Source organism: Mustela lutreola, chromosome 11, assembly GCF_030435805.1.
Source record: "Mustela lutreola isolate mMusLut2 chromosome 11, mMusLut2.pri, whole genome shotgun sequence".
Lineage (NCBI taxonomy): Eukaryota > Metazoa > Chordata > Mammalia > Carnivora > Mustelidae > Mustela > Mustela lutreola.
This window is the reverse complement of record NC_081300.1, coordinates 16,393,891-16,417,478: the sequence shown is the minus strand read 5'-3', so window position 1 is coordinate 16,417,478 and position 23,588 is coordinate 16,393,891. Positions and strand designations below refer to the sequence as shown.

Genomic DNA, 23,588 nt, shown 5'->3' with positions numbered 1-23,588 from the left:
CCAGGAGTTGTCCCCTCAGAAAGCCAGAAAATATAACCACTAACCTGAGTTGGCAGAAGGAAGCCTTTGGCATTGGGCCATTTGTGCCGTGGTCAAAGGCCCCAATTAGTGGCTCAGACCTCCGGAGGACAAAGGACGAACAGGAGGTAAGGCGAGACATGGGTCACTATCTCCCTGTCCGTTTGGGTCCCTATGTATATTCGCTTGCTTGGGCTGCTGTGACAAAGTACCATGTAAGTGGCTTGAACAACAGAAATTTATTTCCTCATGGTTCTGGAAATTAGAAGTCAAAGATCAAGCTATCAGCAGGGCCAGTTTCTTCTGAGGCCTCTCCCTGTGTCTTCACATGGTCTAGAAAGGCACTGGTCAGATTGAATGAAGGCCCATTCCAATGACCTCATTTTACCTTAACTGTCAATTTAAAGACAGTTAAGTAATTTGGAGACCCTGTCTCCAAATAGAGCCACATTCCGAGGTGCTGGAAGTTGTTTTTTTGGGGGGGAAACAACCCAGCCCATAATAGTCTATGTCAGGAGGCATTATTAGTTTTACTTATATGGATGGTTAGCCAGGGGAGACTCTCTGACTCCTGAGAGGGGATGCCGCAGATTGGGCTCAAGTCCCCTAGGGAGTTAAAAAAATACTGACTTGGGTGGATGTGGGTTTTTATTGGATGGCCTACTACCCACCTAAGACAATGAATTCTTACTACCTCCCAACTCCATACCTACTGGGGTCCTGCTTGAGTGTCCCTGTGACTTAGGACCCCCAGCTCCAATGTCAGCATCTTTCCTAGAGGCTGTCCTGGAAGGCAGAGTTCAATCCTCAAGCTAGAAACCAGCCCTATCCAAGCATGTGGCCATGCAACTACATTTAGCTTCTAAATGGTGGGAGGTATAAAAGGTAGGGCTCTTTTTTTTTTAGAGAACACACTCATCTATAATGCCAGTAATTCAGGGAGAGTAGAACTAGATGGTCCAGCAAAAGGCATTGTAAATAGACATCATTGGTGTCATAACTTCCCAACCCGTGCTCACAGCAGACATTACTAATCAATCACAGCACCACTGAGCGAACTAACACTCCTCCACTGCAAACATTAACACTAAACTAGAATTTGCTCCCTGGATGAAAATCATTTGCTCCCTGCCTCACTCATGATATAGGAATGGCACCTTATCCCTTCTGCATGAAGGACCATGGCAACTTCAAGCAGCGGAATGGGCTTGTCAGAGGCATCATCCCGGCAGGGTTGTGCCTAGACCGTCTTGCACCTGTGTTTGACATTTTTTTTGTACCTCTGCAGATTGTCTTGGACCCAGCCTTGCCTTGCTCTGAGCCAGTGTCCCTAAATCTCATTTCCTGCCCCAGAACCTCCCATATACTACAGCTGGGACTCCTTCAGGACTCCTCTTGGCCTTAAACATGCATAGTCCCAAAGTGTGGCTGCTTTGACTTTTGACCCATGGGGGATAGAAGACACTAGAAAAGGCTTCTTTCTTTCACCTCCCAAGACAGTTTTCAGGTGCATTTCGGAAGGCTCCATAGCACATTCTGGAAGAATGGAGTATTAGCCACCTTGATAGCACATCCTTGTATTAGCTTTCCCTGCTTCCCTGTTTCACACCCCATCCCTCATTCCTAACCCCATATCAAAGACCAACACCCAGATATTCATCTCAGATTGCATCTGGGAGGGAGAAGAACCCCTGGATTCCCCTCTTCTGCTCTCCCATTCCTCGTGTCCCCCTGTGCCTGACTGTCATTTCTCTCCTAAATCAACCATCTCTTAGGTCCATAGAGTGCCTCGTGGGTGGCGAGGGACATTCCCAGGCACGGTCTCATGTTGAGCTGCATTATAAATTTCAGGGTGAAGATGGGGGAAATTCAAGTTCTAGGTCCGAACCAGTAAATGGTCAAGTTTAAAGGCTAACCCAGTTGTCTAACTCCAGCCCACTCTGCCAGAGCTGCCCCCACATCAGCCTCCCTCAAAGGCAGCCCCCACAGGAAGTGCCTCTGATTGCCAAGCTTTCAAATCTTTCCTAGCCACAGACTTTGCAGTGATGGAAACTAAAGGGAGCCTCTGTCCATGTCCTCTCTTTGCAGAAGTAAACATGTCCTTGTCCTCCTCGGGGCCATGCTGTTCTTGGCATCTTTCACTGCCACAGCTCTGCTCACACTGGCTTATGCCCTTCCCGTCGCGGCTCCGTCAGAAGCAAGGTAACCCCCAGTTTCCAGCCTGCCGCTCTCACGAGCCTGCCCTCCGAAGGGCCAGGACCTCCCAGGAAGGGCTGTTCAGCCAGTGCCAGGCAGCCTGGGCTATGTGCATTGGCTTGCGGAAAAACTGGGTGGGAAACGTTCAGCCTGGATGGGAAAGCTGATGGCGTTTTTGTTTCCAAACTTCCGAACCTTTCAACTGGCGCTGGGCGGGGGCGTCTGCTCTGAAAGCTCCGGAAACACACTGCTGCCCATTGAAATGCTTCTCGGAGGAAAGGAGCGCCCCCACGTGGCCGTATTAGGTGTCCCCTTCGGTGGCGAACTTGAGCTTGGAAGTTCTTGCGATCCTCGGGAGAGACTGAAATTTAAGGAAGTTGGGTTTATCCCTCGAAAGTCACACCGCCCGTAAGTGCTATACTTACAGGTGTGAGTGGAACCTAGGATCTTACCCACGATGCTATTTTGCCTCCCCAGTGAGGAATATATAACATTCTTCCTTATAACCGCCCTGTGTATTAAATGGGGGCAGGGGGGAGTGGTCTGATTTCCCACTCATCTCTTCTCAGTGCAGCAGGTGGAGTGATACAGATGGAAATCAGGTCCTGTCAGTCATCTGCTTAAATTCCTCCAATGGCTGGCCAGTGCTCTTGGAGGAAAATCCTTGTTTGACTTCCTCTATCACTCCTCAGATGGAGTGTGGACTCTGGACCAGTCACACTGGTCTTCCTACATCTGCACACTCAGCCTGCTCCCTCTTCAGGCCTTTGCACTTGCGGTTCTCTCCCAGTAGAACGCTTTTCCTTTAGAATCCAGGTCTTGGCAGGGTTTTCCTACAGGCATCAGTGCAAACGTCATTTCTCAATGTAAAATAGCCCCGAGCCACGTCTGGGCACAGGGCTCGTTAGGCATTTGTTAGGGGAATGAATGAATGAATGAATGAATGAATGAAGACTCCAGGTTTTTTGACCAGGGGAACACCATGCCCTTCCCGTCATGTCATGTCTTCTGTGGGCAATGCCAGGTGACGGAGGAGGAGGCTCATTCCTGTCTAGCCCAGGGGTTCTCAATTCTGGAAGCATGTGAGACTCACTTGGGGAGCTTTTAAATCCACCAATGCTTCCAGAAACCACCATCTGAGACCACCTGAATCCCAGTCTCCAGGGATGTGGCCCAAGCAATCAAATTCTGTAAGAGCTTCCACGAAGAGGTTGACTCCCGAGAACCAGATTTTTAGAGCTGTCCTGATGTACCCAGCTACCAGAAACAACTTCTTAAAAGGAACACGGTCATCATAGTTCTTTGGGATCCGACGGGGGGTGGGGTTGCTGAAGGGAATTTGGAAATTTAGCAAGCCAGCTGTGATCTAAGACAAGGTTACTGTTTGGGGACCGTTACTGAGAAAACGAACAAATGTTCCCCACATTTTCCATTGGATTTGCCAGTTGCACCAGTGGACATCTGAGAGATTCCTTTTTTTCAGCTCCAGATTAAAGAAGACGCTTTTGCCTTCCATTCTTGTGTTTTTCAGTGAAAATGTGACTGTGTTATATTTCTCCGAATATTACACTAAGCCCTACTGCAGATATGGGCCGTTCCTCGTGGGCCTCTTTCTGAGCATTTTCATGCATCAAAACCATCAGGCAAACATTCTTAAAACCAAGGTAAGCTTGCCCCATACCTCACTGTAAGGGCTGGGTCTTCTTGGGACTGGAGTGGCCCATTTGGCCAGGCTCGTCAAAAGCCACAGCCAGGAGTCAGACTGCTCAGTACTTTATCGGGCTGTGGTGTGTTAGCAGTGTTTCCTGGTGCCAGAGAATAAGAGTGACCTTATGTTTTTGCCGGAGCCTGATTCTCTACTTTCCTCACTGAGGTGGTGTTCTACCTGTTGGAGGCTTGGTATAGACCCAGAGAACTCACCGATACTGGAAAAACCCACCCATTGAGTTTGCACGGGCAAGGTCCTCTTCTGGAAGGGCATGGTTACGTTTAATAGCACAAGCTCCTTGGTTTCTATAGACAGGATTCTTGGTCAAGTTCAATGGCTCCATCTGGGCATCGGGACACAAGGTATCTAAGGGGAATGAAGCCGTCACTTTGTCTTCCAGGTAAAATTGCTTCCCTGGCTCCTTTGTGGTTAATTGTTCTGGCTCGCTGTCCAACCTCATTACTCAAGCCAGAGGCCTGTGCTCATCTTCGATGTGTCCTCCTCAATGAGCCCTCCTCCCAGGCAGTCCTCCACCGAGCCCCCTATTGTTTCTCCTGTCCAGCTAACCTCGCTGAAGCTCTTCCATCTCTTGCCTGGACTTCTTGTCTTGCCCATCTCAAATCCACCCTTGGGTGGATTTTTTTTTTAAATAGATTGCCTTGGGGCAATCTATTTAAAACACTACCTTGGTGTTGCCCTTGAATGGTGCAAAAGCTCTTCATATGGCTTTTCATTGATCCACAAGACCTTGAGGGTAGACCATGTCTTACTTACCTCTGAATCCCCAATGTCTGGTTCTGAAATCACTGAAAGCACTTAGTAAACACTTAATCAAAATAAATATATTATTAATTAATTAATTAAAATTAATTAACAAACAACTAAAAATCACTTAATAAACAAATGAATGAAGGATAATATGCTTTTCAGTGGATGAAGGGCCAAGAATTCCTTTGAACTATTAGGGTACAGTGATAGTCCCAAGTCTCCTCTGTTAAGCCCGATTTTTGTTTGCCTAGGTCTTGTGGGTACCTCACCTAGATGCTCTGGAGAAGAGGCCCTTGTCCTTGGAAAATCTTGTGTTGCTCACAGAAGGAACAGGAGATAGGGCTTCACTAGAGAGAATGGTTGTAACAAGGGCTATGTGACTTTTCCTATAGTTTGGAGTTTCCCCTGAAAATGCACAACTCTTGTAAATTACAACAGAGTGCCATTAAAGAGATGCTTCGGTGTCATCCAGGTTCCAGGGTGTCCAGGGAGCTGAGGGGAAACCCAAGATGACACAGAGCATTTGCAAACACTCTAGGCATTGAGTCCGGACCGAGGCGTGTGGAGTGAGAACACAGGTCAAGCTGATCTGGAGAAATAAGGTAGAAGGGATGTGTAGACCAAGTTCAAAACTCTAGAAGCCAGAAAATAAGAACACAGAGTCCAAGCTGGAGGCAGCCAGGGCCGATATCCTGTGCTAGGAATGAGATGAGGCAGGGTACATTATCAGTGAAAGAGTGAAGGGCATCCCAGCCCAAAAGACGGGGCTTGTGGAGAGCTCCCCGACCCCCCAGGAAACACCTTTCCTCCCATGTAGCCAGAGCCTAGCGCAGCAATCGGAGGCGAAGGAGGGGAGAGCTTCTCTTTAAAGACTAGACTGTGGACTGAGAAGATGCTAGTTTGGTTCAATGGAGAGGTCATCATAGCAACTTGGGAACTGGAACAGAGAAGCAAGAGAGATTCTTGGATGACAGGTGTGAGTCTAAAAAGGTCAAGTGAGGTAACATAAGATCTAAGGCCTTGAGCTGGGACTGGCATGGGGCTCTTCTCTGAGCTGGAAAGTTCTCCATTCTCCCACTCCTGCTGCCATTTCATGGCCCCGACGACAAGGTTGCAGCCCAGGCACAGACCGCGTGCCGGAAGCCTTGCCTTGTTGGTGGGCACAGAACCAATCCAGGGGCCTTTTTAGATTAAGGAACAGAATGGGAGGTCAGGAGTGGGTTAGAACATTATCTTTCCCTTTTCCCCTTATTTCATTTAATAGTTATTTGAGATTCATAGCAAGTTGCAAAAATAGTACAGAAAGTAAAAAAAAAAAAAAAAAAAAGTACAGAAAGTCTTGTGTACCCTTCACCTAGGTTATTTCACTGGTAACAGGCAACCAAGAAACGGATATTGGACATTGGACATTGGACACTGGACAGTGCATAGGTCTTGGAGCCACCAGTTCTATGCTCACTCATTTATGTGTATATAGTTTTGTGCAACTTTAGCACGTGGAGAGTTGTGTAACCACGATCACAAACAAGGTACACAACTCTGCTGTTACCACAATGATCTCTTTTGTGCTAACTCCATGGTCACGGGCCCCACCCACCCCTCCTCTGCCCCAACCCCAGCCCCACAGAACCGCTAGTCCAAACCTTCTATTTTAGTCAAAGTTGGGCATTGATTGTGGCTTACAAATAAACACCTAAAGTGACGCTAATGAGAGGAAAAACTGAATTTGTGTAAGAGGAAGTAAATGCGCAATGTCCAGAATGGGATTGACCCGCGTCTCTCCTTTCCTCGTAGGCTCAGGCCGTGCTGGGGTGGATTTGCGCCCTGTCCACCCTGTTCATAGTGGTCGCTCTGGCGTACGTGGTGGATGACAGCCTGGCCACCTCCTTGCCTGCCGTTGCTCTATACCAGGCCCTGCACCGGACCCTGTGGGCGGCGGCCGTGGGCTGGGTCATGCTGGCGTGTGAGGAAGGCTACGGAGGTATGAGGCCGCTGGGGCTGTTCCTAGGGGCTCACGCCGTGTCCCTTTAAAGGTGACACACGTGAAAACATGGCATACACAGAGGGGCTTTTTTATTTGCTGTAGTGGTTGGTACGGACAATTTGTTTATATCCTGGGGGAAGAAATGCTTGCATGTTCTATTTTAGATCTTTACCCTGGTTTATGTACAAATGTAGGTTCCAAAAGGAAAATCTGCAGCCTTTCCAATGAAGCTAGTTTAGAGGCTGGAAGAGAAAGACAGGGTCACGTAGTGAGAACAAAAATACCAGTGCCGGAGACAAAAGTTCTGGTCACACTCACCTGGGCCGTGGTTTCTTTACCTTTGGGTATTGACTGAGTAGTTCCCAAGGTCCTCTTCAGCCCTTCGATGAAGCCGGTAAACAGTCTCTACTGGGCCTGGCTTTTTATGTGTAGAGAAGTCAAGCAGAATGGGCTTCAAAGGAAAGGATTTTCTCCAGCTTAGAGATGTGTCTTCAAGTCACCTGACATTTTCCTCCTTTCTTTTCTGCTTGGCACCAGGTAGGAACTGGATGCGTGAGTGTCAGAAAATGGCAGGAGAATCATGTAGAAAATGTTCTGGCTCCACACTGCTCAGAAATCCTAAAGCGATGGAGGTAGAGCCAGGGGGAGCCATGACCTCTTTCTAACCTAGTGAGATACTCAGGAGGGGTTGCCAGGTGGGCCTATGAACCTGACCCAGTTAGCCTCAGCAGAAGTGTTTGGAAATCATAGTTTAAGGAAAAAAATGATCAAGTGATTCCAAGAATAGCAGATTGAGCACAGGCTTATGCTGGGCCCCACGGAGAACTTCACCCACACGGTCCCGGGTGACCCTGGCCGTACCGCTGTGGGCAGAACTATCGGGAGCTGTTTCTCTGTGAGAAAGACGGCGCCTGGCGATGAAGGAATTCGTGAAGGTCACACAGCTCAGTAGTGGCTGAGCTAGAAAATGAAACCCAGACCAAGTGCAAAGCCAACACCCAAAGCCCATGACCTTCATTTCTGTGCAACATACCCCCTTAGATGTTTGATTGGTAAATCTGTTTTTGAATTTGGTGAGTTTATAACGATGAGGGATTTGCCCCTTAATACTTAATAGTAAAAGCTTTTCCTTATATGGAGAAATGACATTAACAAAGAAATAGGTTACATTCTCTCTGACTGATGGATTTGCACTTCTGGGCAGCTGTTTGAATCACATGACCACACCTAACACGGTTCTCATCCAGTGACAATGACCCTAAGCTGTCGCCTGAGCCTCGGAACACAAGCAGTTAGTTCCCCCTGGCCCATGATTGGGGGGGGGCAAACATCATAGCATTCCTGTCTAATGTAAGAAGTCATGCTAAATGAAGGGTTCACCTGCTGGCCGGAGTGACTTGGGTCAAGTTAGAAGATTAATAGAATTTGCGGCATTATCATCAGGTGGAGCTAGTAAATACTACTGGCTATTAGGCTGAGTATGGGTGATACCTCCCTTCATCCGGGGGACAGACAAGCCCTTTGGTCATTCTTGGGCAATGTTATCTTTTCAAAATGTGTTGTCATTAGCTGATCACAATTATCTAGGTGTGACTGGCGTTCTAGCTTTGCACCTCCGACACTATTTTAAGATCTCAGGATTGGTTAGTAGGTGAAGGTAGGAGGTGATAGGCAAGATACAGTTCTAGAAAATAGGTATCCACCTGGCGACCTTTAGAAAAATATGTCTATAAAGGAACATTTGAAGAAGCGTTTTGCTGAGACTCTCGGGGTGTGAGGGGATCCCGATGGCTCAAATCATCTGTCGCCATCTCAGCCAGAGCCAGAGTAGACCACAGGGTCTGGTTCCACGCAGAGCCATGTTCCGTTGAGTCGCCAGAGTCATCTTCTGACATTTACTCCTCCGGCTACAACCTTTCAGAGCTGCCCTCGCTCCTCCAGCAATGGTCCTCTAACTGATAATATACGGACTCATCTCAAAGGAATAAATAGCCTTTAAAACCCTTGTATTGGCTTAAATTAAATTTTAATTCTAATTTTACCTAAACATGAACAAACATAAAGCTAAGACACAAATTTTTATGGCTTTTTTTTTTTTTTTTTTTTGACAGAGATCCCAAGTAGGCAGAGAGGCAGGCAGAGAGAGGAGGAAGCAGGCTCCCTGCTGAGCAGAGAGCCTGAATCTTCGAGCCCGATGTGGGGCTCGATCCCAGGACCCTGGGGTCATGACCTGAGCTGAAGGCAGAGGTTTTAACCCACTGAGCCACCCAGACACCCACATTTTTATGTTTATAGCACACAAATTTATAAAGCCAAAACAAATTTATAAAATAACCATAAAAATGGGGCACCTGGCTGGCTCAGTCTATAGAGTGTGTGACTCTTGATCTTGGGGTTGTGAGTTCAAGCCCCAGTGGAGATTACTTAAAAATAAAATCTTAAAGAAAAATAATAGAGTGACCATAAAACTATAAAACCAATAAAATCTGAATTAACAGCATTAATTTAATGTGATTAATAATTGACTAGAGTTTGTGACATGAACAGGATATTTTTTGCTTTAGAAATATACTTTTGTGTTGGGTTTACCTCTGCTCTTTGCTGACTTAATTTTTCTACAACTATATTGTTAATTCCCCAGTAATATCTTGGTTGATCTTATCCCCTGGCATTCACTAGGGGGCAAATGAGTCTGGTCTGTGAGTCAACTACTATTTATTCACTCAATCTCATAAAATACTTACCAAATGCTGGATTTATGTCAAGCACTGAGATGCAGGGGCTATAAGCAACAGACAAGAAAAAAAAAATCTCTCTCTTATAGGAGATCACAGAGAGTAGGGGAAGTAGAGAGACCAGGAGGCTCTAGTAAGCCAAACAATGGTCCCCAAGATTTGAGGTCTTATTGGAACCTTATAGGTATTGCGGCAAACAGGAGATTGGAAGATGGGGTGATCGTGCTGGCTTATCCAGGTGGGCCCGAAATGCAGTCACACGTATCCTTAAAAGAGGAGAGCAGAGGGAGGTTTGACAGACACACAGAGGAGATATGGAGCTGGAGCAGAGCATTGCAAATGCTGATGTTGATGGGAGTGGCCACAAGGCAAGGAATGCCAGAAGCCACGGGAAGCTGGAGGCGACAAGGAGTGGGTTCTCCCCTAGAGCCTCCAGAGGGAGAGTGACTGTGTCAACACCATGATTTCAGCCAGGGATACTGGTTTTGGGCTTCTAGTCTCCAGAATGACACGAGAATCCATTTTGGTTTTTCAAGCCACCATGTCTCTCCGATTTGTTATAGCAGCCATCGGAAACAAATCCAGAGCCATAGTAAGTAAATACATTTATAATATAATTCTAGTGCAGATGTATACAGGATTAAGAATAAAGCAGGACTTGGAGCGGGACTGGAGTCGGGGTGCATTTACAGGCATTGTGGGCAGAGGGAATGGTGTGGCAGAGGTCTCAAGATGGGAATGAGCTCAGTGGGCAGGGGACAGCCAGAAGGCCAGGCAGATAGCAGTCAGATTAAGTCAAGGTGGGCAAGAGATGGGAATGGGGACCCAGAGGAAGGTGGAAGCAGGTCTTGCAAGGATCTTCATGGCCATGGGGAAGAATCTGGATTTTATTTTAAACGTCATGTAACATCCTCTGACCTGTGATTTAAAAGATTACTCTAAATGTTGCGTGGGGACTGTAGGGCAGAAGAAGAGCAGAGAGACCAACAGATGTGTTAGGAAGCTACGGTAGAGGTCCGTGGAGGAGGGGTCCGTGGTGGATTTGATGAGGGGGTTTGCAGAGGAGATGGGGAGAAAGGGTCCGATGGAGGTAGATCGTTTCAGAGACAGAATGGCTGTGCTCTGTGGGATACGGGAGGAAGAACAGAGTCTAGGATGGCACCAAAGATTTTGTCCTGAAAAACTGAAACCACTTGATTCATTACTGAGCACTCGAGATGAGGCGTGTGGAAAAGAAAGACAGAGCTTTTCTTCTCTCTCCTTTCTTTCCCTTTCTTTCCTTTTCTTCTTTCCTTCTCTTTACTTCTTCCTTCCTTCCTTCCTCTTTCTTTTTTCTTTCTTCTTTCTTTGTTCTTGGCCTAAAACAGTAGAAATGGATTCTCTCAGTTCTGGAGACTAGAAACCCGCAATCAAGGTGTTGGCAAGGTCCTTCCAGAAGCCCTGTGGGGATCTGCTCCTTGCTCTCTCCTGATCTTTCCCTGGGGTGGCCGGCAAGCCCCAAGGTCCCTGGCCTGGGTGTGTGTCACTCCAGTCTCTGCCTCTGTCTTCACATGGCTTTCACCCAGTTCCTCTCCTCTGTGTGTTTGTGTCTCCTTTTCTGTCTCTTATAAGGACACTCATTTCTGGATTTGAGGCCCACTCTAATCCAGGGTAATCTCATCTCGAGCTCCTTACCTTCATTCCATCTGCAAAGACCCTCGTTGCAAACAGAGACCCTCGTTGCAAACAGACGGGCATAGTGGGAGAACACTCTTCAACCCCCTGCAGAGAACAGGAAGTCCTGTGCAAGAGGGATGTATCCTTGCACTTAATTTTAATTAATTTAAATAACCCAAAGTGGGTCGCGGCTATCATGGGAGACAGCACAGTTCCGGAGTTAGAGCAGGTTACGGAATATTTGTCCCCAAAGGGACTAGAAGCTGACCAAATGCAAGCCTGTCTATGACAGATGACAAGTCTGGGGCCTGGCAATGCCACTGCCTTGTCCCAAGGTCCAGTGGCTCCTGTGTTACCCCTGGAGCCAGAACCAAAGCTGGGGGAAGGACTTTGCACCTCGTTTTACACGTGCATGTTTTGTGCTCCAGGAGATTGTAAACTCTATATTAGCATTTCTCATTTTTCTCATACTCCTGCAAAGGGAAGTGCTTTTTGTTTTTTGTTTTGTTTTCATTTGGGGCTCATTCCCTTAAAAAACGAGAAGAATAGGGGTGCGTGGGTGGCTCAGTGGGTTAAGTCTCTGCCTTTGGCTCAGGTCCTGATCTCAGGGTCCTGGGATCGAGCCCTGCATCGGGCTCTCTGCTCAGTGGGGAGCCTGCTTCCTCCTCCCTCTCTGCCTGCCTCTCTGCCTACTTGTGATCTCTGTCTCTGTCAAATAAATAAATAAAATATTTTTTAAAAAATGAGAAGAATAAAGACTTTCTTAGAGGAAATTCACACCCCTAGGAGTGGAGTCCCAAGGGAGCGGGGATGGCCCCACGGAGCAGGAGAGACGCTCCCCGGGCCCGTGACTGGCTGTTGCTTCCCTCCAGGTCCAGTGAACCGGCTGCTGTCTTGCCAGCTCTGGACTCTGCTGGCCGGCATCAGTTACGCCTGCTACTTGGTGCACCCTATCCTCATCGTGCTCTACAACGGGCTTCAGGAAACGCTGATTCACTACACTGACACCAACATGGTGAGTGAATCCCTGCTCCTGGCTCGGGGTGTGACTCTCTGGTCCCTTCTCTGCTGGAGCCTCAGAGCCACCCACTGGCTTGGGGAGAAGCATGTTGCATTGTTGCCAGGAGCCTGATGTCCTTTGTTTTACTGGAGAGAGCGCTTCAGAAGACTATCTTTCTTTGATAGCACTTGTTCTAGTTTTAATGCTCAGGGTAGTCTGTTACAGATCCATTTCGCACAGCCAGGAGTCTGGTAGTAAGATTGTATCCCCTCTGCCCCTTTTTCTCTCCAGTTCTATCTTTTCTCCGGACACTGTTTGCTGACCTTCATCGCTGGGTTGGCCCTGACGCTGTGCATAGAGAAACCGTGTCAGGAACTGAAGCGGCACCTGCTGGGACCAACACCTGCAGGGCCGTGAACAAACATTCTGGTAAAACCGGGAAGAATGGATGGGTTTGCTCTGCTGGTGATGAGCAAAAGTGGGCGTGGCCTCGTTTATGTAACAAATGTTTGTCCCCCTGGCAAGGAGTGTGAATCTGATTTTATGACTCTTTAAGATATACAAGTTCTGGGACGCCTGGGTGGCTCAGTTGGTTGGACGACTGCCTTCGGCTCAGGTCATGATCCTGGAGTCCCGGGATCGAGTCCCGCATCAGACTCCCAGCTCCATGGGGAGTCTGCTTCTCTCTCTGACCTTCTCCTCGTTCATGTTCTCTCTCACTGTCTCTCTCTCAAGTAAATAAATAAAATATTAAAAAAAAAAAAAAAAAAAAAAAAGATATACAAGTTCTCTGTGCTTAATTCACGAAAGAGTTTGAGTGTTTGCTATATAAAAGAGTTCTGGGACAGCCTATTTCCTAGCATAATAATCACCCTCTGATGTACCTTTTCAGAAACAAAACAAAACAAAACAAAACAAAAAAACCCCCCAAAACCTGGACTTTTGGGGTCTCGTCCTCCATTTATTTTCTCTACTAGTGATCACAGGAAAATAGCAAACCTCGTGAAGTTAATGTCATTTGGGTTATAATGTTCCCTTTTCTTGGTAAAATCACAGCATGTAGTTTTTCATGTCATAATTGTGTTATCATGACACCTTTGTAGACTTGTAACTTTATCCTGGAGCCTCAGGATTGTATGACCCACTGGAGTGTCCAATTCATGAGTGCATGGTGACAGGCCTTCCAAACATTACCTGTTTTACAGTGTGGTCCCTGTTAGGGGTTGAATGTGTCCACGGAAAAAGAAACAAAGTCCGAATCTTCTAGCATCTTAGAATGTGACCTGTTTGGGGGCTCGGGTTTTACAGAGGTGATCAAGTTAAAGGGAGTTTATGGGGGGAGGCAGCCCTAATCCAAGGTGACTAGTGTCCTAATTAAAAAGGGGAAATCTGGACATAGAGACAGATCTGCACAAATGGAAGAAGGGGTGAAAACGTACAGAAATAAGGCGGCCGCCACAAGCCAAGAAACACTAAGAAGACACAGAAGCTAGAGGAGGCAAGGAAGACCTCTTCCCCAGAGCCCTCAGAGAGAGCACAGCCCTGCCCAGACCTTGAATTAGGACCTCAGCTTTCCAGAACCGTGAGGGGGTACACATCTGTTGTGGTAAATCAGCTAGTGTGGAAAGGAACACAGTCTCTCAACAAAACTCCCAACAGAGAAGGATGAGACCCTGGTGAATGGCTTCCATCCCAACCCCTCTGTTTCCAGCAGCAAGGCCTAGAAACGGAGAGCTTTATAAGGCTAGGATGTCCAGATTGTCAGACTTGTGTTCCTCCCCGGGTGTGTGATTTCACGCTAACTGTCCCTACTCACATAGGCTTAATGTCATGTTTAACAACCCCCTCGTTGTGTACTTAAGTATTAAAGGATTTATTAACCATCACGGGCTACAAGGAGCTAATGAGCATGGGATGCTCCCCATCTCTATGTGCACTATTTTTCTCCAAGAGGATCTGTTAGGAGGACCACTGGGGGTGGGGAGGGCTGCTAACCTCAATTCCTTCGAAAGGGCAGTTGACAGCTAACCTTGTCATTTTTTGGCTCACTCTGGGGACCCACATCTCCCAGAGGCCTGGTCTAGTCCGCTGATAGCATCTGATGTGAGCGAGGAGACAAGACAAGCCTGGCGTGTTCAGGGTCTGTATTAGAAAGCACCAAGTTGGCTCTCTGGGTAACCCCTAAAGTTCATGGAGTTCCTTGGGAGCCCCCTGGTGGTGGATTTGGCACCTGACCCCTCAAACTTTGAAATCTTTCAGAGATCTTGAGGGTGGGTGGAGTTTACAGCAGGAACACTACAATATAGACAGACCCCAGTGGGAAATGACTCGCCCCCCCAACGTTGCTGGGCAGTCAAATTGCCGAGTGCTTCTAGTTATGAAGCTAGCAACCTGGGGCCCATGGGAAAAAAAAAAAATAACCTCTTCACGATTGCAATTTCATAAAATATAAAGTAGGGACAGAGAAATCCAATTTTGTTCTAGCTTTTGTTTCGATCTGGAATTCCCTAGGAGTTTCAGATTTATTCGAATGTGGGGACCTTCTCTGGATTCTGAAACAAGCTGTAAAAGAGCATATGACATTTATGAGACAGTTGGAAATTTGAACACCGCCTGGATATTCGATGATATTAAGGACTTATCAATTTTTTAATGTGATAGTGGTATTGCGGTAATTTTTTTTAACAGTCCTTATGTTTTAGACACATACTGAAATATTTACAGGCAAAATGATAAAATCTGGTATTTGCCTCAGAATAATATCAGAAGGAAATGAGATAGATAAAATAAGACTGGGCATGTAGTGATCATTTTTGAAGCTGGGTGATAGATACTGGCACGTCATTATACTTTTTTTTTCTATTTTTGTATAAAAAACTCAAGCAAATAATAATAGTAAACTCATGCAAATTTACAGAGACAGCAACATCAGTATAGAGTAAGCAAGCATCACCTGATGGGGGCCTCCTCTAATTCTCCCTAAATTCTGAAATCCATGTTTCAACCCCACATACCAGCCCATGGATAAAAATAGGTCATATTGACAGTAGAGTCACCTGCGGCAGATCTAAAGGAACTCCAGCCCTCCTTAAGTTCCTCCTGACTGGTCTTGGGAGAGTCTAGGAGTATCTTGCTTGTCTTGTAAACACTGGTCCCTTTTTAAATGGTGCAGGCTCTCCTTCGAGCTGTGCCCTCCCCCACCTTGCCCTCAGACTGCTGAGAGCTGGGTTGGAGGGGCGGGGGGCAGTGCCTCCTACACCTGCTGTCTCCACTCCACTCTCCAAAGCATGCCGCCTTCTCCTCCACTTTCTCTGGACAGGAGGTGGGCCGGGCTGGTTCTGTGGTCAGGCCACTGGGTCCATTCACAGCACTAATGATCTCCACGAATGGCACAAACAGATAAGTCCCCTCTGCCCCCCCTCACCCCCCACCCCTGCCTTGGGCCATCTGTGTCGTCTCGTTCAGGCGTTGATGCAGCGCTGCTAATGGCTGGGGCTGTTTTTATGGAAACTGCTCTTGCAGATTTTCCTTGTTGTAATGGAGGTCGTTCTCCCTTGGATACACTATGAGTCCATGCGCGCTGGGATGGAAGGTGATCAGAGTGGCAATTTTGTCCTCTTTACATTTCCATCCTATTCGCCACTGGCCCTGACCACCATGGCGGCACACAGCAGGTGTTCAGTACATGGCCGCTGAAATAGTGATGGAATCTATCCCTTCTCTTTTAAAATAATTAATTAATTAATTAATTAATTAATTTTAATTAACATATAATGTATTTTTATCCCCGGGGTACAGGTCTGTGAATCGCCAGGTCTACACATTTCACAGCACTCACCATAGCACATACCCTCCCCGATGTCCATATTCCCACCCCCCTCTCCCATCCCCCCTCCCCCCAGCAACCCTCAGTCTTTGAGATTGAGTCTTTTATGGTTTGTCTCCCTCCCGATCTCATCTTGTTTCATTTTTTCTTTTCCTACCCCCCAAGCCCCCTACATTGCATCTCCACTTCCTCATATCAGGGAGATCATATGATAGTTGTTTTTCTCTGATTGACTTATTTTGCTCAGCAAAATACCCTCTAGTTCCTTCCATCCACGTCGTCACAAATGGCAAGATTTCATTTCTTTTGATGGCTGCGTAGTATTCCATTGTATATATATACCACATTTTCTTTATCCATTCATCTGTTGATGGACATCTAGGTTATTTCCATAGTTTGGCTATTGTGGACATTGCTGCTATAAACATTCAGGTGCACATGCCCCTTTGGAGCACCACGTTTGTATCTTTAAGATATATACCCAGTAATGCAATCGCTGGGTCATAGGGTAGCTCTATTTTCAGTTTTTTGAGGAACCTCCACACTGTTTTCCAGAGTGGTTGCACCAACTTGCATTCCCACCAAGAGAGGATTCCCCTCTCTCCACATCCTCGCCAGCATCTGTCATTTCCTGACTTGTTAATTTTAGCTATTCTGACTGGTGTGAGGTGATATCTCATTGTAGTTTTGATTTGTATTTCCCTGATGCCGAGTGATATGGAGCACTTTTTCATGTGTCTGTTGGCCATCTGGATGTCTTCTTTGCAGAAATGTCTGTTCATGTCCTCTGCCCATTTCTTGATTGGATTATTTGTTCTTTGGGTGTTGAGTTTGCTAAGCTCTTTATAGGTTTTGGATACTAGCCCTTTATCTGATATGTTGTTTTGCAAATATCTTCTCCCATTCTGTCAGTTATCTTTTGGTTTTGTTAACTGTTTCCTCTTCTGTGCAAAAGCTTTTGATCTTGATCAAATCCCAATAGTTCATTTTTGCCCTTTCTTCTGTTGCTTTTGGCAATGTTCCTAGGAAGAAGTTGCTGTGGTTGAGGTCAAAGAGGTTGCTGCCTGTGTTCCTCTCAAGGATTTTGATGGATTCCTTTCTCACATTGAGGTCCTTCATCCATTTTGAGTCTATTTTCGTGTGTGGTATAAGGAAATGGTCCAATTTCATTTTTATGCATGTGGTTGTCCAATTTTCCCAGCACCATTTGTTGAAGAGGCTGTCTTTTTTCCATTGGACATTCCTTCCTGCTTTGTTGAAATTAGTTGACCATAGAGTTGAAAGTCTGTTTCTGGACTCTCTATTCTGTTCCATTGGTCTATGTGTCTGTTTTTGTGCCAGTACCATACTGGCTTGATGATGACAGCTTTGTAATAGAGCTTGAAGTCTGGAATTGTGATGCCACCAACTTTGGCTTTCTTTTTCAATATTCCTTTGGCTATTCGAGGTCTTTTTTGGTTCCATATAAATTTTAGGATTATTTGTTCTTTTTCTTTGAAAAAAATGGATGGGATTTTGATAGGGATTGCATTAAATGTATAGATTGCTTTAGGTAGAGTAGACATTTTCACAATATTTGTTCTTCTAATCCATGAGTATGGAACATTTTTCCATTTTTTTGTGTGTCTTCCTCAATTTCTTTCATGAGTACTTTATAGTTTTCTGAGTATAGATTCTTTACCTCTTTGGTTAGGTTTATTCCTAGGTATCTTATGGTTTTGGGTGCAATTGTAAACAGGATTGACTCCTTAATTTCTCTTTCTTCTGTCTTGTTGTTAGTGTAAAGAAATGCAACTGATTTCTGTGCATTGACTTTATATCCTGACACTTCACTGAATTCCTGTACAAGTTCTAGGAGTTTTGGAGTGGAGCCTTTTGGGTTTTCCACATACAGTATCATATCATCTGCAAAGAGTGATAGTTTGACTTTTTCTTTGCCGGTTTGGATGCATTTAATTTCTTTTTGTTGTCTGATTGCTGAGGCTAGGACTTCTAGTACTATGTTGAATAGCAGTGGTGATAATGGACATCCCTGCTGTGTTCCTTACCAGAGAAACTAACCTTAACAGAAAAACTACCTAACCTTAACGGACCTTAACGGAACCTTAAGAGAAAAACTACCATTTTTTCCTCCATCGAGAATGATATTTGCAGTGGGTTTTTCATAATGGCTTTGATAATATTGAGGTATGTGCCCTTTATCCCTATACTTTGAATAGTTTTAATCAGAAAGGGATGCTGCACTTTGTTAAATGCTTTTTCAGCATCTATTGAGAGTATCATATGGTTCTTGTTCTTTCTTTTATTAATGTATTGTATCACATAGATTGATTTGCAGATGTTGAACCAACCTTGCAGCCCTGGGATAAATCCCACTTGGTCGTGGTGAATAATCCTTTTAATGTACTGTTGGATCCTATTGGCCAGTATTTTTTTTTTTAAGATTTTATTTATTTATTTGACAGACAGAGATCACAAGTAGGCAGAGAGGCAGGCAGAGAGAGAGAGAGAGAGAGAGAGAGAGAGGGAAGCAGGCTTCCTGCGGAGCAGGGAGCTATTGGCCAGTATTTTGGTGAGAATTTTCGCATCTGTGTTCATCAAGGATATTGGTCTGTAATTCTCTTTTGTGATGGGATCCTTATCTGGTTTTGGGATCAGGGTGATGCTGGCCTCATAAAATGAGTTTGGAAGTTTTCCTTCCATTTCTATTTTTTGGAACAGTTTCAGGAAAATAGGAATTAATTCTTCTTTAATTGTTTGGTAGAATTCCCCTGGGAAGCCATCTGGCCCTGGACTTTTGTTGCTTTTTAAGGGGAAGTCTCTTCCAGGAGGCTCCTCGCACATACAGGTGGACACCTCTCAACCAGGTCTTAGATATGTTGGGTTTTCTAAGAACCTTTCCCCCATATGGCCCAACCAGACCCTAGTTCCAAGGTGCCAAAGTACTTAAAAGGGTGAGAAGCCTTTACTACAATAGTCCACAGACCCCGCCTGGAACTAAAACAATGGTGTGCTCATATACACTTGGAGGCAGCCATTTTTGGTGGCCCACCCACCTTCAAGTCCCCTCCACCCTTCCCAAACCGACTCTGACGTTCTAGCACTGCCATACCCAGAACACAGGAGAAGACTCAAAAGCTGAGTGGTGCTTCGGCCTTTGATTGGCCCAAGTGTGGCCATGTGACCCAGCTCTGACCAATGAGACCTAAGGAGCCATGTGCCGGGGATTTCTGGGAAAGATCGAGATGGGCGGGGCTTGGGGGCATGAAGGAGGAAGCGGTTCTCGTCTTCCGGCCTTCAGTGTGGGGAGGGTGTGGTGTGGCTGGGAGTTGTGGTCGCCCCTTGTGAGAAGGGGGGCGGCGAAGGGGACAGGCTGAGGTTGATGCCGGGGCTGGGGGCTGCCCGGCGCCGCTGTGGACGCAGACGCTGTGCAGCCGCGCGGTGTCTGGGTGTGTGTGCCGAAGGCGCCCGAACCCCAGCAAGCAGGTCTCCACCATCCAGGGAGGGGACTGGAAGTTGCTTCCCGCAGGATTCTGACTGGCCTGAGACGGAACCTCTAAACATATGGAGATAAAGGCTCTCCCCCAAATGTCCTCGCCAGTGAGGCTCACTGAGGACACGTTCAAACCATAGGCTCAAAGTAGGGTGACCAGCTCGTCCCCATTTGCCTGGGATTTTGTCAGTGCTCGCACCGATCTCCCGTCCCCGCACACACCGCTCTGTCCTGGAAGAACAGGAGTGAGGGGCCCCTGAGTGCGTGTCCATCTGCTTTCTATTTTATTTATTCGTTTTTAAGATTTTATCGATTTCAGAGAAGGAGGGGCGGAGGGAGAGGCAGAGAATTCCAAACAGATGCGAGGCTGAGCGCGGAGCCCCAGGCCGGACGCCCTCTCGGCACCCCGCGATCATGACCCCAGCCGTGGCCTGAGCCAAAGCAGGACTCGGACGCTGCACCGGCTGAGTCGCCAGGGGCCCCTCCAGCAGCTTTCTCTTCCTCACTGTTAAGGGTGAGCAGAGAACCAAGATTCCCGCAGACCTGGGAAAGGGCTTTCACACCTGGAAGACTGAGTCGAAGAGGAACACGCAGAGCCAAGGGATTTGGAGGGAAGGAGGAGGTTTCTCGGGGAAAAGCAAAGCTTCCAGAACTATTGCTGTTGTCGAGTGGAGGGCAGAGACTGCCTCCGGGAGACAGGCCGAGACGAAGAAGCGATTCTCCTTTCTGTAACTCATTCAGTCGGTAACCAAACATTTCCAATAACCCCCCGTTTTATTTATAAGGACTTCAGGAATATTAACAGGATTGTCAGAAATCCTGTTTGGAGGGAGCTCTCCTGTCTTCGGGCAGCCAGAGCCGGGAAGAACGGCCTGGGGCTTCGTTTTGCTTTGGATTATGGGACAAAGGGCTGGATATTTCAGCAGATTGTGGAGTATGGATAATAATGTTTTCATTACTTAAAATGTAATAATGATTATGTTTTTATTAAACATTATATAATGGTTATGTTTTTATTACTTAAAATGTTAATCAGATTTTTAAAATACATTGATTATGACTAGGAATGTGTTAATACACGCTTTTAAGAAACAAGAGACGTTTATGTAGTATTTCATTTTTATTAGATGAGCTCACAAAATCATGTGTGATCCTGCACCTTTTGTCCCTATGCTTATTAGATGAATTTTTCTTTGTTTGATTTTAATTTTTTAAAAGATTTTATTTATTTGAGAGAGAGAGAGAGAATGCGTGGGGAAAGGGACAGAGGGAGAGGGAGAAGCAGGCTCCCCGCTGAGCAGGGAGCCCGATGCCGGGGCTCGATCCCAGGACCCGGAGATCATGACCAGAGTCAAAGGCAGACACTTAATGACTGAGCCACCCAAGCACTCTCTTTTTCTTTTTTTAAATTGAGTTTATAATTTATAAAAACTTGTAAAATTGTACACTTTTGTGGGTTTTGACAAATGCAGTTTGTCCTCACCACCATGAGCAAGGTATTGAGATCCATGACTCCTCACAATTTCTGGGGCTTCTTTGTTGTCAGTCTCTATACTTACCCCAGCCCTTAGCAACCATCCGTTTTCCTTCTCTATAGTCCTGCCTTTTCCAGATGTATTTATTTTTTAAAGTTTATTTTTAAAAAAATATAAAATATTTCAAACATTCCAAGGAGTCTAAAGAAATGAAAGAATTGGTAGCCCGCATATCCATCATCCCTAATAAACACAGGGTAACATTTTGCCATTTTTCTTTCTAATGTGTTTCTGTTTAAAGAATAAAATATTGTAAACACAGTGTAGACGAGCTGTATCCGATTTCCTTCCTCTCCTCTTACCCAAGTTTCATCCATGTTTTTATATTTTTATTGATAGCATCCATATGTCTATAAATGTTATGTAGTATGTTGTTTTTAAGCACTGTGTGATTGGTTCCATGCTGTAAAAGCCTTTCAAAATATGATTTTCCCCATTAAACATGGTCCATATAACTGGCAATTCGTTTCTAGTGTTCATAGTGTTTTCCTGAGTGCTTGTGTGCCTTAAATATTAATCCACTAACCATTGGTAGGTAGAACTTGGTTTTTCATTTTTGTAGACGTAGTTGTAACAAACTCTTTGTGTGTGTTTCTTCAAGGAGATGCGTAGTTTCCAGGGTATAGAGTCAGGAGAGTAATTGTAGGGTTGTCAGGTGTATGTATATTCTGATAATGTTACACAGCTTTCCAAAGTGATTTTGCCAGTCTACGCCTCCACTAGTGGAAGGGGGGAGCAGACACCATTAGTCAAGACCTTCCCCAACGCTTGGTTCTATCAACTTGTCAATTTGCTGTTAAACCCCTGATGAGTATAAGGCAGGGTCTGATTACTTCTATTTTCATTTCCCTGTCTACCAGTGGGGTTGAGTGTTCTCCATGTGTGTAATGGCCCTTGAACTTTCTCTTTCAGACACTATGGCCCTTGGACCTTCTGTTTCAGAGACTGCCTACCATATCCTTTGCCCATTCTTCTATGAGTATTTTCCTTGTTATTATTGCTTCAAAGATGTCCTTTCTATATTGTTGCCTATTTGTGTTGCAAATACTTTCTCCCTATCTATGGCAACATTGTAAGTGATAAATGCTTTAAATTTTAATATAGGCAAATTTACCACTCTTTTCCTTTTGGCTGGTGAGTTTTGGGATTTTGTTCACGAAATCCATAGAAATCTTTTTTGTTTTTTTAAGATTTTATTTATTTATTTGATAGAGATCACAAGCAGGCAGAGAGGCAGGCAGAGAGAGAGAAAGGGAAGCAGGCTTCCTACAGAGCAGAGAGCCCGATGTGGGGCTCGATCCCAGGACCCCGGGATCATGACCTGAGCCAAAGGCAGAGGCTTTAACCCACTGAGCCACCCAGGTGCCCCCATAGAAATCTTTTTAAAATATCTTCTCCCTAGGAGAAAAGACTCCAGTAAAAATTCCCAATCGAATGCTACTAGTCCTTGGATTCATTGTAAGGTGGTTTTGTAAGGTTATAAACAATGTAATACATTTGTAAGGTTCTATAAAAAACATAGTGCTCCATGGGGCAGAGGGGATGATTTCATCTTTCCTGGGGAGCTTTGGCAACGTCTGCATTTTTGTTGTTCTTCAGCAGCCAGAAGCCATGGACGCCGCCAGGCAACATACTACAAGGCAGAAGCAGCAGGGGGGCTCCCTTGGTGAAGTTGAAGATCTCAACTCAGGTCTCTATTTCAGGGTTGTGAGTTCAAGCTCCACGCTGGGATCCATGCTGGGTGTGGAGCCTACTTAAAAACAAAGCAAAACAAAAAATAAAACCCCCCAAAACCAAACACACTATAGTGTACGGGATAGCTCCGCCCTCCCCCATCAAAGAATTATCTAGTAAAAGTCAAAATAGCAGCGCCCAGGTTGAGAAACTCTTGAGTTTGGAATGACCGCTTTGATGGCTGTGTTCTCACAAGGCAGGAACAGTGAGGTACAGAGCCGCGACATGGAGGGACTTGGCGTTGTGTCTGGGGCCGTCAGTACTTAGACAAGTAACCCCGGGTCATTCTGTGTTGAACTTGGCAAATACAAGGCAGCGAGTGTGGCAAGTCTACTGGTGGAAACTTGCCGGAGGCTGCCAGACAACCTAGTATCTTTGCTCAGATCACAATGTGGGGGGACGTTGGGGTGCTGCCCGGACTTCCTCCTCAGGGTCTTATCGCCATGCTGATGATGAACCCCAACATGCATTATCTGTATTATGCACTGTTTCAAAAATCGCACCACATTTTCTGTTCTCAACCAAATTCTTGTTTATTTCGTTGTTCATTAAAAAAATGTTATCCATCTTGACACAGTCGAGGTGCTTCTGCTTCTTTCTCTATAAAATGATGGAGTTTGGCAACAGGAGGGTTTCTCCAGTGCTGGTCCGTGCGGGCTGCAGAATCACCCGAGGAACTTTTTAACAAACGCAGGTCGCCAGGATAAACCCCGGGGGATTTGCCGGTGGGGTGGGACTCCGCCATCTAAACTCTTCTCAAAAATTCCTAAAGGACTCTAGTAAGTAGCCGACCGTGGTTTTGACCCATCAGACCCACTGAGTGATGAATTAATGACACTCAAGTGCAAACAGCAACTTCTCCAAGACATGTACAATCTTTGTCTCCAAGTGAACTTTCCTGTGCCCAAAGGGACTCCCGGGGTCATAGTCAGTCT

At 45.9% G+C, this 23,588-nt stretch overlaps 1 protein-coding gene across 1 annotated transcript in view; it reads left to right on the top strand.

Annotated features, from left to right (window-relative positions):
• The window catches only part of LOC131810935 (O-acyltransferase like protein-like), a 61,643-nt gene extending 49,015 nt beyond the window's left edge, over positions 1-12,628 (top strand). Inside the window, exons 11-15 of the mRNA XM_059138968.1 lie at positions 2,107-2,220; positions 3,746-3,878; positions 6,485-6,671; positions 11,938-12,080; positions 12,357-12,628. Coding sequence (XP_058994951.1) covers positions 2,107-2,220; positions 3,746-3,878; positions 6,485-6,671; positions 11,938-12,080; positions 12,357-12,482 — 703 coding nt within the window. The 3' untranslated portion in view covers positions 12,483-12,628. The remainder of the gene's footprint in view (positions 1-2,106; positions 2,221-3,745; positions 3,879-6,484; positions 6,672-11,937; positions 12,081-12,356) is intronic.
• Positions 12,629-23,588: the final 10,960 nt, after the last annotated feature.